Genomic DNA, 17,704 nt, shown 5'->3' on the forward strand with positions numbered 1-17,704 from the left:
TAAATAACTACATGCTGTGTTCAATCTCATTGGCTGAAGTGTATTGTATTTCTTTCTTAAATTAGGTCACTTTTGATTCTGGATGATGTTTGGGACAGCTGGGCACTGAAAGCCTTTGATATTCAGTGTCGAGTTCTGATAACTAGCAGGAACCGGACTGTGGCTGAGTCAGTGACTGGTATGTCCATCTTTAATTGTGTTTTGATGCTTTTTGCGATCAAAGTATAGAATTTAACTCTTAAAGGATATTAGGAAAAATAGTATGTACTATACAACTCAAAGCAGATGGAAAAATCTTAGTATCTTAAGCAGATTAAGCTAGTCACAAGCCTTCCTCACTTCTAGTCTGTCTTGCTGTCTGTACTCTTTAAGTTTCTAAGATGTTAAACTGTGCATTTCCCTGCTGTTACCATGAAATTTGTATTATTTATTAATGCTTTTAAGTATTTATTGTATTAGACTTTGTTCCATATGGTAACAAAATTTAATATTGTTGGTTGCTTAGTACAGCTATGTTCATTATTAAGCTGTAGTGAACTGCTTATTTTGATATGAAATCACATCACATAATTACCAAATTATTCATTTCTCCTGATGAGAAAAGGACTAATTTCCCTGAAGTCAGAGATGACCATCCTTTAACATTTTTTTACAGTTAGCTTGTAAACATGGCTATAAAAGTTAAATTGCCTTAAACAATAAATTGATTCCATTATTTAGGACGATTTTAGTTTCATAGTCACCTCAAGTTGTTTAAGTACAGTAGAAAAGTTAATAATTTATGGATGGGTTTACTAACACATCATTACTACTGAAACCTCCCTTTCACTATGGAGAAGTGTGGTGTAAAGGAAGACTCTTCACACTCCATTTACTCCAACTGCATGGCTGGCATGCCAGGTTACACCAAAAGTAACTTGGGCTTCAAATGAGGTCCTCAAGAAGGCTGTTTTATGTAGATTTACATACTGCCAGCTTTCCATGTTGCTCTACTATTTGTATAGCTCTTCATAACCGCGTAGGACACTAAGTAAGCTGCAGAGTGTACTTGGTGTGTGTGCGTGTGTGTGCGCATGCGTGTATGTGCATGCATAATTTTCCATGTTTTTTAATTTGTTAGGCAGCTATTTAACATGGATGGAATGGAGACTGGTAGTGAAACTGTAGAAGAACATGCCATATGTGAATAAATGCACAAGATTTTTATATTTGAAAAGCAATTTTCTGTCAGTCCTATCTCTTGTGTTGAAACAGCATTATATAAGAGCAGTAAGTTTCAGAATGTGGTATTATGGTGGCATAATTACTTTTTGGAGATGCATTTAATGGTAGTCATCTGTGCCATATATTTGAGTATACTTGAACTAAGGCATATGTTTAGTGCCCCACAATGCAAACACATTTATTGTTTATTTATATACAAGTATCTAAACAGCAAGAGAAAGAAGACAGGGATTCCAGTGTAAGTACCACTGATGTTGCATATTCTCGATGGTATCCAGCCCTGGAGACACATGGTATGTCTAATGTTTCTGAAATCAGAGCTGGAGCTGCACAATAACTCATTGTAGTGAGAAATTAAAAGATCTCGCATACATGCCAGCTGTTGGCTTAGGGGCTTTGCTTCTGACTGTAGTGATGGTCACTGGTGTTTATTTAGTGACTTTGAAGCCAGGGGGCCAGCAGGAGTGGACGGAATGAAGTGACCTTTGGTCAGTTCTCCAGTTTTGGGGCAAAATGAATTCTTATAGCAGTACAGCTTCATGGTAGAAGTTTGCACAGCTGTGCATTTTGGTTATTGAAACACTAATCTTCATTGAGACCACTAAGTGCACAAGGCTGGAGGCATGTGGTCTCTTCTGTATGAGACCCTCCATGTGTGGTTTTGCATGATGGGTAGATGAGGGTTAGCAGGGACACGATCAGAAATCCCAAAGTTTCTCAGTCTTAAAAAAGCTGTAGGATTTTTAGAAGGATTTGTGCATCACATGTATGCTCCCTACTCATGGTATAGGGCATAAAGGTGATATATGGACATATCTACGTAAGAACTTCTTTGCCATCAGTCTGAATGCAATCTTCGATAGTCAGTCTGAAAGCGCCTTCATCTACTGGTTTCAGATAAGTGCCCTGGTGGTGTTTTTCTTATATTGACTTTTTTTTTCTTTTTGTTGTGAGGTTACATGTCATCCAGAAAGGGAAAATATCAGTGTGGGAGACGGGTTCTACATAAGGACCATCATGAGCAGTGTTTGTTTTGCTTGGGTGCAACTCACGACCATACATCATCATACCTGAAGTGTTTATCCCAAAGACTCTTCATAGTCATCTGTCCTCCTTTTCTATTTACCTAGAGAACCAGTGTCTTAAGTTGTTGGTACAGGGTGCGATGGCGGAATCGTCCCAAACCCAAGGGTCAACTGTCTGCCAAGAAGACCAAAAAAGTTAGGTCAGATCCAGCTGCTGTACTGCCTTCCCTGGGCATCTCTCTGAAGGCTGGTGAAAGCCCAGAGTATTGACCAGTTATTCCAACAGATTCCTCTACAGTAACCAATTCAGAGTCCAGCATGGAATCCAGTTTTTTCACATCCTTGGAGACTCTGTAGACATCCGTTGTGGATGTTGAAGGGGAACCATGGCTGATCATGTCTAAGTGGTGTTCTGCAAATTCTTGTTGGGGAGGAGATTCCCACTACATTAATTGTCGGCAAGGGTCCGAGCCTTCTAAGATCTTTAGGACTCATGTCCTTTGAAAAAGAAATAGAAAACAAAACATATTTCCCCTGCTCCTAAGAATCCTCAATGTGAATGGCAGGATTTCATACAAGGGTTGTTTTATGCACTCATGGCCTTGAAGGCCCCCCAAGAAGTTTTTCTTCCTGACCCCCCCCCCCCTTGGTCATCTACTCCTCTTAAGAGGCCTAGAGAACAGGACTCTTCTGATAAGGAATTGGACTTTGGAGAAGAGTCTTTGGCCTATTCCTCTCCAATTTCTTCTCCATTAGACAATGGTTCTGAGGAGAAGGAGGACTACATTAGTCCAGATTCGCCCTTTGAAGAACTTTCTTTGGGGAACCATCTCTTGTATGATGGAATTTTTTAAATGGGACTATACCTCAGATTTCTGATGTCCAGAAGAGGTATTATGAACTCCTCCAAATGGAGTCTTCTAAACCCTCTGCTGTGTCTCCTGTCCTTGCTCAAGCTTCTCAGGCTCCTGGTTTCCAACCCCCAGCCCCTAAAAAAAACTGATAGGTTTTATAAGGTGCCTGATGATTGCAAGTTTCTTTTCAAATGTCTTTCTGCTGACCCCTCTGTTTGTTCTGACAAACCTTCCAAACTGTTGCCTTCCACTAAACTACTTCCTTCTTACAAAAATAGTAGGACCATGGAAAGACTGGGCAAAAAGCGTACACTGCTGCTACCTTGGCCTTTCATGCTATTAACTACTAGACCCATTTGACTAGCTATGTTTTAGTTCTTCTGTCTCAGGCTTATCAGATTATGTGTGATCTTCCTGATTCTGAGAGGAAGGCTTCATTCTTCTGAGGTGGCCCATCATTCTATTAAATGTAGTTATGATGCAGCTAATGTTTCTTCTAGAGCTGCTGCCTTTGGTTCTGTGTTAAGATGTTATTCTTGGCTTCATCTTTAACCTTTGCCTGATGATATTAAGGCTAAACTTGATGGATGTTGTTCTTGAGAATCAAAATCTCTTTGGTTCTGCAGCTGCTGAGCATTACAAGTCCCTGCAGGACTAGGGTGAGGCCTTGCAGGAATTGAAACATTTTTGTTTTCCCTGTTCCCAGATTTCAGTGAAATTATCCTTCCAAGCCTGCCTTTGTACATAGACAGTGTCACCCTCCTCCCAAAGGTAAAACGAGTTCTAGAAGAGCTCCTTCTGCTAAGTCTACTCAGACGTATACTACTCAGAAACCTCCTTTTCCAGACAAGCCAGATTCTGTCTGACTACCTTCTTCCCTCTGTTCTAAGTCAAGTTCCTTTATCTCTTCATCTTTCTCTGTCTCTTCACAATTGGTTAAGGATCACTCAGGATTCTTGGGTTTTGTCTGTCATTCATCAGGGGTATTTCATGGTTTAGAAATCCCTTCCTCCTTTTTTGGGAATTCCCCAACCTCCTCAGGAACAGCTCTCCTTTTTTCTGGATGTACTTCAGAGCCTTTTGTCTCAAGGCACTATCCAATCAGATGTTCTTCATCTCACATTGCTGCAGTCCTTACTTATGGGTAGTCCGCTGTCCTCGGTCAGCCCGAATACCAAAGTATTAGGCTGACGTCGGTCATGGGCGCACAGCCCTGACATCAGAGCGTCAGGGTATAAAAGCGCATGACCGACATCATATCCTCAGTCTTTTTTGCCGCATGGTCCGATGCAGAAGCAGCGTTGCAAGTGCCGTTCGGCTTTCTGAAATTTTTCGTTTTCGGAGTTTCAGACATACCAAGTTGGGCTAAGTACCCCGTTGGGGAGCATTTTTGTTTTTTCTTGCCTCAGTTATTTACCGGATGTCAGAAAAAGTGAATAATTGTATTTCTTGTGGGAAGCAGATACCGCATAGGGATTACCACTCGCTTTGTATCCCTTGCTTGGGACCGGAGCACGACGTAGTTGGGTGTCGGTTTTGTGCTAGGTTTAATAAGCGCACTATTAAGAGAAGGCTAGATTGCGCTAGGTTAGTCTTTGGTAAGCGGTGTAATTATAATATGCCGTCGGATCCTCCGACGCCCGCTTCCACGAAGAAGCGTAAAGACAAATCTGTAAAGCCTAGGCAGGATGATTCGTCCATTTCGGACGCCGGTCCTTTAGAGACTGCAGTGGAACAGGTGGATCCGGCTGAAGTTTCTGTTGAGTCTCAGGGGGAAACCTTGATTTTACAGGATGTGGCCTCACAGGAGTCAGGTCAGGCTGAAGGGGCCTCTCAGGTTACTATTCTCCCTTCTTTGCCTAAGGGGGTTAGGCCTTCTGCTACTGTTTCTAGGGCTCCTTCTAAGGGCAGGTCTGTTTTGCCTTCTTCTGGAGTTAGTTCTGGTTCTTCAGGGTCTGTACCTAAGAAGCATATGCTTAAAATGGCAGAAGATTTGATTACTTTAATTAGAGGTTCCATGCCCCCTCCTGATAAGAGGCCCAGGGTAGAGCCAGAGTTGGAAAGTTTGGAGCAGGCCTCAGGTGATTCTGAGTCTTCTGCTGAAGATATTCAAGATTTTCCTCCTTATTCGGATTCCGATGCAGAGGATTCTACTCCTTCTGCTTCCCCTCCAGAGGATTTTTCATTTTCAGAAACCTTACACTCTATGAGGGAACATTTTAAGTGGGAAGGACAGGATTGCTCAGATTCCAGAAAGAGGCTTAGAGAGTTCTTGTTTTTACCACAGCATAGACCCTTGGCTATTCCTCCTGTTTTGGATGTTGTTCAGGATGTTTTTTCGGAGGCCTCATTTAATCCAGATTCTATGCCTCCTGCACCTGTTAAACCGGACAGGTATTATAGGGTACCTGAGGCTCATAAATATCTATATAAGAGTCCTAGGGCGGACCCAGAAACTATTAGTCAGGGGCCTAAGGGTGTTAGGGCTTCTGTTGTAAAGAATCCGGTTCCTCTAGATAAGGAAGCTAGAGCTTTGGACAGATTGGGTAAGAAGGTGTACACCTCTTCTACTTTAGCAATGAGGGCTTTAAATTGCCAGTTTCATATGTTGAAATATCAGAATTTCCTCCTTTCTCAGCTAAAATCTAAAGTGGATGCTTTGGCAGAGGGCATAGAGTGTAAAGAATTGCAAGATTTGGTGCATGTTTCTGAACAGGTGGGGAAACATTCATTGCAGTGTGGCTTTGATGCTTTGCAGGCTTCTTCTAGAGTGGCTGCCACTGGTTCAGTTCTTCGTAGGCATGCCTGGCTTAAGGATCAGAATTTATCTGAGCATGTTAAGTCTAGAATTCTGGATGCCCCTTTACAGTCCGAAGTTTTGTTTGGTCCTCCTGTGGAGTCTGTTTTGAAGAAAATGGAGGACAAGGCTAAGTCTATGCAGACTGTTAAAGATTTTTTGCAGGTTCAACCTCCTAAGTTTAGTAGAAATTGGCCTGCTAAGGGGTGGACGTTTCTTCTGATTCCCAGTCTAGGGGTAGATCTAGGCGTGGTAGGGGCAGAGCTCAGAGTACCTTTAGGCCTAGAACATGGAGTTCGCCTGCTCAATCTGCTGGTGAGGGTAGGGGCCAGTCCTTTCGTAAACAGGCCCAATGACCTGCATTTTCAGCTGCCAGATTCTTCTTGCCTGGCAGCTCCTTTGGGAGGAAAGCTAGCTCTCTTCAAGCAAAATTGGTTTTTAATCACCCAAGACAAATGGGTGTTGGACATTATAAACAAAGGTTACAAGTTTTATTTCCATACATTGCCTCCTTTCAAAGGTATGCCAGACATTCCTCCTCGCAAAGGATGGAGGCTCCCAAACAGATTTCATTACTTCTTCACATGGGACCTATACAGCCAGTACCTCCTTCAGAAGTGGGTCTAGGGTTTTTTTCCGCCTGTTTCTAGTACCAAAGAAAGGGAACACGTGGAGACTGATTTTGGATTTATCTCTCCTCAACACTTATTTGGACATTCCAAAGTTCAAAATGTTGACATTACAACAGCTTTTGCCTCTGCTGGGAAAAGATCACTGGATGGTAACTCTGGATCTAAAAGAGGCTTATCTTCATGTTCCTATCAGGCCCAGTTGCAGGAAGTACCTGCGTTTTCGAGCTGGAAATTTGCATTATCAGTTCTCTGCATTGCCCTTTGGCTTATCTACTGCGCCCAGAGTGTTCACAAAGGTTCTGGCTCCAGTGATAGCCTTTTTCAGGATGGAAGGAATACAAATTTATCCTTATTTGGACGATTGCCTGATTATTGCACAAGACAAGTACGAGCTTCTTCAGCATCTACAGTATGTGATGGTAGTGTTAAGATGCCTAGGGTATTCTGTGAACGAAACAAAGTCCAGTCTAGTACCCTCTCAGGACATGTGCTTTCTGGGTGTGAGACTGAATACAGCTTCCCAGATGGCCTTTTTGACCCCGGACAAACAGAAAAGTCTTTCACTTTATTTCCATCAAATGTCTCTACAGTCCAGGCTGACTGCAAGGACAGTCATTCAAGCCTTGGGGTTCATGGCATCTTGTATTCTGGTGCTTCCCAATGCCAAATTGCATATGAGGAAGCTTCAATGGTATCTCAAAATCTATGGACACAACACTGCCAGGATCTAGACACTGTCATTCAGATAATACCTTGCATTCAGAAGGAATTTTTGTGGTGGGCTCAGGAATGTCACCTAAACAAGGGACTCTCTGTGACCCGACCAGAGGCGAGTCCGATTCTAACGACGGATGCCTCGGACAAGGCTTGGGGAGCACACCTCAATGGAAAATGGGTGCAAGACACGTGGCCTGCCAGACTTCAACATTTGCATATCAACTTGAAGGAGATGTTAGCAGTACAATTTGCATTGATGGCTTTCAAGGATTTACTTCACCCAGGGCAGGTGTTGATTCTAACAGACAACACAACTGTCATGTGGTACATCAACAAGCAAGGGGAACTCATTCTACCCTCTTTGCAGACAAGCGATGATTTTGTGGGAGACAGCTCTCGGTTACAACCTCAATCTTCAGGCAAGATTTCTACCAGGAGCACAGAACTCCTTAGCAGATGTATTGAGCAGACAAATAGTGGATCCTCACGAGTGGAAATTGGATCCTCAGGTATTTCAAAAGTTGACAGTGTCATGGGGAACTCCAGACATAGATCTGTTCGCTTCTCCACTAAATTACCAGTTGCCAAAGTTTTGCACAAAAGGTTTCATCCCACAGCTTGGAAGGTGGACGCTCTGTCATTCAGTTGGAACAATCTTCATGTATATGCCTTTCCACCTCTACCTCTTCTGCCCAAGGTTCTCTTGAAGGCCAGACAAGACAAGCCATCCATGATCCTGATAGCACCGGATTGGCCTCGACAACATTGGTACCCACTACTGAGGAGTTTGGTCCGAGAGCCTCCATGGCCTCTGCCTTTGATTCCACACCTTTTGTCTCAGGAGGGCAATCACTTTCTCAATGTCAGAATTCAGTCTCTGCATCTAACAGCCTGGCATATTCTGTTTTAGATTCTGGAGGTTCTCAGCTTCCACAACAAGTTTTGAAGGTTATTTTGGAGGCCAGGAGGCCTAGTACAAGGAAAGTTTATGCTGATAAATGGAGGAGATTTTTTATTTGGAGCAAAGGGAAGGACTTTGATGTTTCCAAGCCTAATTTGAGTGCTTCCTTACAATATCTTACTGAGTTATTAGACAAAGGTTTGTCCTTCTCCTCCATAAAGGTTCATGCTGCAGCCATTTCGGCTAATTATGACTGTGACCCTCCTTTATTCTCTCATCCTTTGTTTAAGCAGTTTCTCAGAGGGGCAAAGAACATAAGACCCCCGTAGAGCTCCTACTCCTGCTTGGGATCTCAATTTTGTGTTGGAAAAGCTTACTCTACAACCTTTTGAGCCTGCAGCTACTGCCGAGTTAAAGTATTTGTCATGGAAAACTGCTTTTTTGTTGGCCATTACTTCTGCAAGAAGGGTTTCTGAATTACAGGCCCTTATGGCAGTGGAGCCTTTCTTGATTTTTCATAAGGATAGGGTATCTTTATGTACTAATCCTTCCTTTATGCCTAAAGTGGTTTCTAGTGTGGCCTTAAACCAAACTATTCATTTACCTACTTTTTATGCAAATCCTCAAAATAAAGGGGAGAAGATTTTGCATACTTTGGATATTCACAGGCAGTTGCGTTATTATTTGAGCAGAACCAAGGAGTTCAGACAGTCTCAGCAGTTGTTTGTTTCTTTTGCTTTGGGTTCACAGGGTAGACCTGTTTCAAAACAAACTATTTCTAAATGGATTGGGTTTTGTATTTCTTTTTGTTATTCCCATCATGGTAAGGTGATTCCGACTGGAATCAGACCTCATTCCACTAGAGCTACTGCAACTTCCACTGCCTTTCTAAGGGGGGTAGCTACAAAGGATATTTTGGAAGCAGCCACTTGGAGTTCAGTACATACTTTTTCTAAACATTACCACCTTCCTCTTTTTTCTAAGTCTAGGGCTGGATTTGCCACTGCAATTTTACAGGGCATTTTAGCAGCCCCTAATGCTTTATGATTCTGCCAACCTCCCTTTCCCGTTGCTTTGGGATTCTACCCATAAGTAAGGACTGCAGCAATGTGAGATGAAGAACATAGTACAGTTTTGTACCTACCATAAATGTAGATGTTCGAAGATCCACATTGCTGCAGTCCAATTTTCCCTCCCTCCTTCCCCTCTGTAGCTTAGCTTGGTTATATGGTTTGGGTGAGGGCTGTAGTTAGGCATATCTTTTGGGAAGGTACTCTGTTTTTTGGCTGTGGCCTTTCTTTTAGGGCCTTCTGACATCTGGGGCAAGAAAAGACTGAGGATATGACGTCGGTCATGCGCTTTTATACCCTGACGCTCTGATGTCAGGGCTGTGCGCCCATGACCGACGTCAGCCTAATACTTTGGTATTCGGGCCGACCGAGGACAGCGGACTACCCATAAGTAAGGACTGCAGCAATGTGGATCTTCGAACATCTACATTTATGGTAGGTACAAAACTGTACTTTTCTGCTCCTCACAGGGAGAAGAGGTTTTATTCTAGAATGTTTCTGGTTCCCAGGAAAGAAAGCACCTGGAGGACCATTCTGGATCTTTCTCAACTCGACAGCTTTCTGAAAGTTCCTTCATTTCAAATGCTGTCTTTTTAGACCCTTCTTCTTATACTTGAGCCTTTTCTAGTCTTTCTGCATCTCAAGGATACCTATCTTCACATATTTATTCATACTCATTTCAGGAAAATTTTGTTTGCCTGTTTCTTCTTGCATTTTCAGATGTTCTTCGTGTTTCACTGTTGCAGTCATCACACTTGGGTTATCTGCATGCAGGTAGCCCTCAGTCGGCCCAAATACCAGAGTCTTGGATTTCTACGTCAGATGCTGTCGCCTCTTCCATGGCGTCAGGGGTATAAAACATACAGCCGATGCCATTACATCAGCTTTTATTTGCTGTGTGGGAGCCCGAAGCAGAAGCAGTTCGCAAGTGCCAGTCGGCCGCTACGTGAAATTTTCATTTTTCGAGTTTCAAGCCTGAAGTCTTCTAAAGCTAAGTACCCTGTTGGGGATCCTTTTTTCTTGCTCTAACCGATGTCAGAAAAAGTTAACAATTGTCTTGCCTGTGGAAAGCAAATATGTCACAGATATTTTAATTCTTACTGCGTCACCTGTTAAGGCCCAGACCATGACGTTCCTCGCTGTTGGTTTTGTGCCTTGTTCAACGACTGAACTATTTGTCATTGGGCTATCTTTGTCGCTAAATTCTTCCGTTCTCATTCTCTGTATTCAGAAATGGCTTTGATAAGCCATCCAACAGCCAATCTTCCGAAAAAACGTAAGGATAAAGACAGAGACAGACTGTATAGGTCCAAAACTGCTGACAACATTTTTGTTAAGCTAGCTGCCACTCCGCCGGTACTCAGGCACTTTTACAGCCCCTGATACCCACTTCTACAGATTTGTAGGCCTCTACTGAGACCCATTTGAAGTCTGGTATGCCACGAGATGCTTCTTCGACTATGGAACCTGCGGATGTCTCTACCTCGGATGGGTCTGGAGCCGCTGTGCAGGCACTGGCCTCTGAGGGTGTATTCCGACCTTCTGATGTTCGTAATAAACAGACTACTTCGTTTCTGACTTAAACTACCGAATTTCTCTGGTCTAGGGTTCGCACTACGCCTAGGAAACAGATGACCAAAACGCATTCTCAAGCTACCATGCCACAGAAACAAATGCTAAGAATGGCTGAAGACCTTGTTACTGTAATTAGAAAAAGCCAGCCTCCCCTCTCTAAAAGACAAAGAATTGATTTTCCTTCTGATTCCACAGACCATGAGTCCGATGACTTTGACCCCTCTGATTACCAGGACATACCCTTATCTACCTATGAGGATTCAGAGGCAGAGGATTCTATTCCCTCAGCCTCCCCCCCCCAAGAGGACTTTTCTTTTGGTGAAACCTTGCATACCCTAAGAGAGCATTTCGACTACCCACAGTCCAAAAAGAGACTCGGGGAATTCTTAGACTTGCCTCAGCACAGGCCTCTAGCTATACCACCTGTCCTGGATATTGTAGATGATGTCTTCATGGATTCCAGTCTTAGCCCTGATACTTTACCACCAGCTCCTAGAAAGTCTGAAAGGTACTACAGAGTTCCTGACTCTCTCAAATTTCTTTGTAAAAATCCCACTGCAGATCCAGAGACCATTTCCCAGGGACCTAAATGTATTAAGGCTACTACAGCCAAAAACCCTACCCCTTCGGACAGGGATTCTAGGGCTTTTAGACAGATGTGGTAAGAAGGCATATTACCTCTGCAACTCTTGCCATCAGGGCTTTAAATTGCCAGTTTCACATGTTGAAGTACCAGCAGCATATTATGGAACTAATTAAACAAAAATGTTGTTGATTCCTGATTGTACAGAAAATAAAGATATACAAGAGTTAATGCATTCTGCAAACCAAGTTGGTAAACATATTTTGCAGTGTGGTTTTGATGCCTTAGAAGCATCTTGCAGGGCTGCTTTCACTGGGTCTGTTCTGAGAAGGCATGCTTGGCTGAAGGAACAAATCTTGCCAGACCATGTCAAAGCAAAATTACTAGATGGTAAATTAAACCAAGAATGTTTGTGTGGCACAAAAGCAGAAGAAGTTCTTCAAAAGATGGAGGAAAAAGCTAAATATATGCAAACTATTAAAGATTTCTTACAGGTACAGCCACCTACCTTCAAAGAACTGGTCCTTTCCAGTCCCTCCCAGACCTTTTCAGTCCAAACCCAGGGGCAACAAACCACAAAGGCTACAGTCTCAGGGTATGCACAGATCTAAACAATGGAGTGCTCCCACCTCAGAATCGGAGTGGTAAGCCACCCCCTTATGGAAAAAGTTCACAATGATTTGTCCTTCATCCTTCCCAGCCATGCCCAAGTACTTGCACCCCTAGGAGAAAAACTTGCCCTGCATGCAAAAAACTGGGAGTACATTACCCAGGACCAATGGGTCTTACCATTGTATCCCAGGGATACATATTCCACTTCAACTCACTGCCATCCTCAAGCAGATTGCCAGACCTTCTTCCAAACCAGTGGGCAGAGGCCCAAAAGCAAGTGCTTTCCCTTCTCAGTATCAGGACTATTTAGCCTGTTCCCTCAGAGAAAAGGGGACAGGGTTTCTACTCCAGACTGTTTCTGGTGCCCAGAAAAGAGAACTCCTGATGCCCTATCCTGGATCTGTCAGTTCTCAACACCTTCCTGGTGGTACCAAAATTCAAATTGCTTACACTCCAGCAGCTGCTTCCTATGCTAGCCAAGGACTCCTGGCTGGTCACCCTAGACTTAAAAGAAGCTCATCTCCACATCCCCATAAGGGAATCTTGCAGGAAATATCTACGTTTCAGGGCAGGCTCTATGCACTATCACTTCTCTGCACTTCCCTTTGGCTTATCTACTGCGCCCAGGGTATTCACAAAGTGCCTGTCTCCAGCCATTTCATACTGCAGGCAGAGAAATATTCAAATCTACTCATACTTGGATGACTGGCTGATTCAGACGGACAGTCAGGAATTGCTACTTCAGCACCTGACGTTTGTAAAGCGACTCCTAACTTCTCTGGGGTATACCATCAACGAAAAGAAATCACATCTGGTACCCAGCCAAAAGATTGTATTCCTGGGAGCAAGCTTGAACACAGCTTCCTAGGTGGCATTCTTCACTCCAGAAAAGCAGGTTTATTTGACAAATTACTTCAAACTACTGGCCACCCAAACCCAGCTATCTGCAAGAAAAATACTGCAAGCCCTAGGGTTCATGGCCTCATGCATTCTCCTAATTCCATATGCAAGACTGCATGTGAGGAAACTTCAGTGGTACTTAAAAAGTTTCTGGTGTTAACATTCTCAGGACCTGGAAACAGTGATTCCTATCATTCCTTGCCTAAGGACAGAGTTCCTTTGGTGGGCAGGGGTTTGCAAACACAACAAGGGGCTCCCTTTCACTCAACCCCCCCTTCCTGCTGCCCAAACCCTGACAACAGACTCATCAGACTATGCATGGGAGGCTCACATGGCAGGCAAATGCATTCAGGGCAAATGGAGCCCAGGAGAAACTCACCTGCATATCAGTCAAAAATAAATGTTAGCTGTACAGAATGCACTGACAGCCTTCATATACCTTATCCTTCCAGGACATCTCTTGAGAAAGACAGACAACACCACAGTTATTTGGTACATAAACAAGCAGGGGGGAACTCATTCCTACCCAATTTGCAGGTTAGCCATGGCTCTGTGTTACACAGCCTTGAGCAATCATTTGCACCTGCAAGCTCAATTCCTGCCAGGCAAACAAAATTCACTGGCAGACGACTTAAGCAGAAATGTTATGGACCCACATGAGTAGAAGCTGGAACCCAACTCATTCAAACTTCTATTCTAATCCACAGGTGGGGGACACCAGAGGTGGACCTCTTTGCCTCCTCCAAAACCATCAATTGAGCAAATTTTGCACCAGAACTCCCCACAGCCAAACATGGAAAGTGGATGCCCTATGCTTCACATGGGAAAACCTCTCAATCTATGCCATTCCCCCTCTGCCCCTCCTCTCAAAAGTACTACTCAAGATCAAACAGGACAGGCCAAGGACAATCCTTGTTGCACCAGACTGACCAAGCCAGCACTGGTACCCACTCCTACGCAGCCTGACAGTAGTGCCACCCTGGCATCTACATCAGATCCCCTCTCTGCTGTCCCAGCAGGAGGGACAGATTTTGCACCCTCAGCTGCAAACCCTGAACCTGACAGCCTGGCTTATTCCCTGAATACATCACCAGCAACCCTCAGCAAACAGGTGCTGGATGTCATCTTTGAGGCCAGGAAGCCTAGTACTAGGAAATCCTATTCAGAAAAAGTGGAAAAGATACTGTTCTTGGAGCCAATCTCAAGGAAAGGACACAGCCATGCCATCCTTACCTCAAATCCTAGATTATCTAGCAGAGCTGCTCCACAAAAGCCTATCCTTCTCACCCACTAAGATTCATGCCTCTGCCATCTCAGCTCATTACAATACTGAGCCACCCCTCTTCTCTCACCCTCTGATTAAACAGTTCCTCAGAGGAGCTAGCAATTTAAGACCCCCAAGGAGAGCTCCCACTCCTGCCTGGGACCTTAACTTTATATTAGAGATGCTCATGCTTCCCCCTTTTGAGCCTGCTTCTTTAGCAGAGTTAAAATTCTTCTCTTGGAAAACAGCCTTACTTCTAGCCATCACTTCAGCAAGAAAAGTATCTGAGTTACAGGCCCTTATGGCTGTGAAACCCTTCATTATCTTCCATGCGGACAGAGTTTCCCTCCGGACTAACCCATAATTTATGCCCAAGGTAGTATCCAGTGTGGCTTTAAACAAATCCATCCATTTACCAGCCTTTTTCCATAATCCTCAAAATAAAGGGGAAAGGATCCTACACTCCTTGGAAGTGCACAGACAGCTCAGATTCTACCTTGACTGGACTAAACTTTTCAGAAAATCTGACCAGCTGCTAGTCAGCTTGCTGCAGTGGCAGAGGGCAAGGCCATTTCAAAGCAAACCATTTCTAAATGGATAGCACACTGCATCCATTTCTGCTACAAACACCATGGAAAACCTACCCCACAGGGGATCAGAACTCATTCCACTAGGGCTACCTCAAGCTGTACAGCATTTCTCAGGGGAGTCCCTACCAGGACATCCTGGAATCTGCAACCTGGGGTTATGTACACACCTTCACCAAGCATTACCACTTTACCTGTCTTTTCTAAATCTAGAGCTGGATTTGCCACATCAGTCTTACGAGGCCTGCTAGCCAGCCCTAATACGTCTTGACTGCCTCCACCCTTCCTCAGCTTTGAGAATCAACCCATGTGTGGTGACTGCAACACTGAAACACTGAGAACATAGGACAGTTGTGTACACTTACCATAAATGTAGATGTTCGAGTGTATTCACTGTTGCGGTCCTGGTTACCCTCCCTCCAGCCTCCTGACTTTTCTATACTTTTTATCTATCCTTTTTTTGGCCATATCTTATGGCAATGGTGTTTAGTTTTTACTGGAGGTGTTCCACATCATGTAATTGCTTCCCATTTTGGGGGCTCCTGACATCTGGAGCAAGAAAAATTGATGTAATGGCGTTTGCTGCATGTTTTATACCCCTGACGACCTGATGTCATGGAAGAGGCTACAGAATCCGATGCAGAAATCCCAAAACTCTGGTATTCGGGCCGACTGAGGGCTACCTGCAGGCAGATAACCCAAGTGTGATGACTGCAACAGTGAATACACTCTAACATCTACATTTATGGTAAGTGTACACAACTGTACTTTCTCTGCTTTGTCCTTTGGCCTCTCTACTGCCCCAAGGGTTTTCACCAAATGCCTCACTCCTGTGATTGCTTTGTGCAGGATAAGATAGGTTCAAACCTTTCCTTACCCGGATGACCTATTTATTCAGGCTTCCACCCTTGACACCTTGCTTCAGCACCTCCATTATACTGTTCCTCTCTTGCAAAGCCTGGAGTTTACAATAAATGTCCAGAAATCAGGATCATAGGAGGTTACTAGGCTAATGGCCCCAGGGCCCTTACAAGCCTAGCCAAGTTCAGCCCATGTTCCCAAGGTTGTCTGGTTCTAGCAGACACTAAAATCAGCACATATTGCCCCTGTCCAAGAGGGGCACAGGTAGAACCCCAGGAGTGAATTTCCGGTTACCCATCCAGTCATCCAAATTACGCTTAAACAGGGCCAATGAGAGGCTTTGTTTAACATGAATAGGAAGCTTGTTCAAAAGGTGGGGCAACCTCTGCTTGACAAATCTGTCTCTCCAGCAAGTTCTGTTGATGTCACATACCAGATTAAAGTCCTTTGACTGAGTGACCTGTGTGTCATTTGACTTGCGAATGTGCAACATTGCCCTAAAAGCTGAGTCACAGATTGCTGTATATGCAAGCCACAAGTCACCTCTGAGTAGTCTGTACAACACAGAGTAAAGTGACAATGATTTCAGTCTGTCTGCATAAAACACATCTTGAAGACCTTGAATTATTTTTGTAAGGAACCTTTGTGGTTTCTCCAATTGCTGCAAGTGTTTGGAAAGGAACATGCTAAAGGGAGTATTGTACTCTATTATTTGACTGATGAGGAAAGAGTGTAGGGGGACATGACATCAGGTCGTCTGGATGCAATGCCCTTGCTGAGGCTTTATGAGCAATATAAAATGCCCTTCTTACCACTGTGGAGACATGGTGATAGAAGTTAAGGTGGCTGTCGACCAGTGTGCCCCGATATCTCACCACTGACTGTGTGCTTAGGATATTGCTATTGATGTGGTAGTTTGCAGGAACATCACCTTTGCTGAAGGGGATGATGATAAACATTTTTGCATTAAGACCATGACTTTGGCACTGGTCATTAGTCTGCATAAGATCTTCTTGAAGGATGTTGACATTGCTAGGGGTTTCAGTGATTGTGCCCAGTTTGCAGTCATCAGCAAACGTGGTCAGCCACAGTCATATAGTTTTAGCCTGTACTTCGGAGAGGTAATTTCTGAACAGTAGGGGTCGCAGAACTGAACCCTGTGGAACACCACTCGTTATGGGCCTGCTGGAGGAGGTGGAGTCCTCTATTTTGACCGTATGAGTTGCATCAGTGAGCCAGTTTGCAACCCACCTTACAATGTATGGGTTGATACCCAGCTGGATGAGTTTATTAATGATGCCCGAGTGTGGGATTGTGTCAAAGGCCTTGACTAAGTCTAGGTAGGCCGTATGCACAGATTTGTACTCGTCCATTGCTTTGGTGACTGTCTCAAAGAAGTCCACCAGTTTAATAGGCATGATCTCTTCTTGACAAAACCAAACTGCGTGGGGTCAAGCGTTTGGGGATTTCCTATATCCTTGTTAATAAGGTCCATGATGATTCATTCCATGACCTTGCAGATAAAGCTGGTCAAGCTAATGTATCTGTAGTTCTCTGGGTCTGTGGATGCACCCCCTTTGTGCAAAGGGATGACTGTAGCGGTTTTCCACTTCACTGGGATGAAGCCCATGCTTAGGCTGTGACTGAAAAGTGTGCCTAATGATGATGATAATTCTTGTTTTAACCCATATAGGAATACAGCCTGGGATCTTGTCTGGTCCCATAGAGGCTGTATTTTTGGCCTTGGAGAGGGCATTTAAGATCTGCTCCTTGGAGATACTAAGTGGGAGACTGATATTAGGGATGTTTTGGAGTGTATATGACTGGGACAGTGGAGTGATTTTTTTTACTGAATCTATCAGCCAGCAGATTTGCTGTATCCACAGGTTCTATACGTGTAGTTCAGTACAAATCTGGACCTTACCTTTGAGGTTATAGATGTAACTAAAAATGCCTTGTGGTTATCCTTAGTTAGGGAAGTTAATTTGATTCCTTTGGAGGACTTAATTAAGAGTCTTGTATGATTAAGTTGAGGAGGGAGTGTTTCCAGTTTTGAGACCGTTCCTTCTTACTCTTAGACAGCAGTTTCTTTCTCCTGTTGT

At 43.9% G+C, this 17,704-nt stretch overlaps 1 protein-coding gene across 1 annotated transcript in view; it reads left to right on the forward strand.

The window, feature by feature from the left end:
- The window catches only part of APAF1 (apoptotic peptidase activating factor 1), a 2,040,921-nt gene that overhangs the window by 287,656 nt on the left and 1,735,561 nt on the right, over positions 1–17,704 (forward strand). Inside the window, exon 5 of the mRNA XM_044087206.1 lies at positions 66–178. Within this exon, the coding sequence (XP_043943141.1) occupies positions 66–178 (113 nt within the window). The remainder of the gene's footprint in view (positions 1–65; positions 179–17,704) is intronic.

Source organism: Protopterus annectens, chromosome 11.part0 (genome assembly GCF_019279795.1).
Source record: "Protopterus annectens isolate FY-2018-M chromosome 11.part0, PAN1.0, whole genome shotgun sequence".
NCBI lineage: Eukaryota > Metazoa > Chordata > Ceratodontiformes > Protopteridae > Protopterus > Protopterus annectens.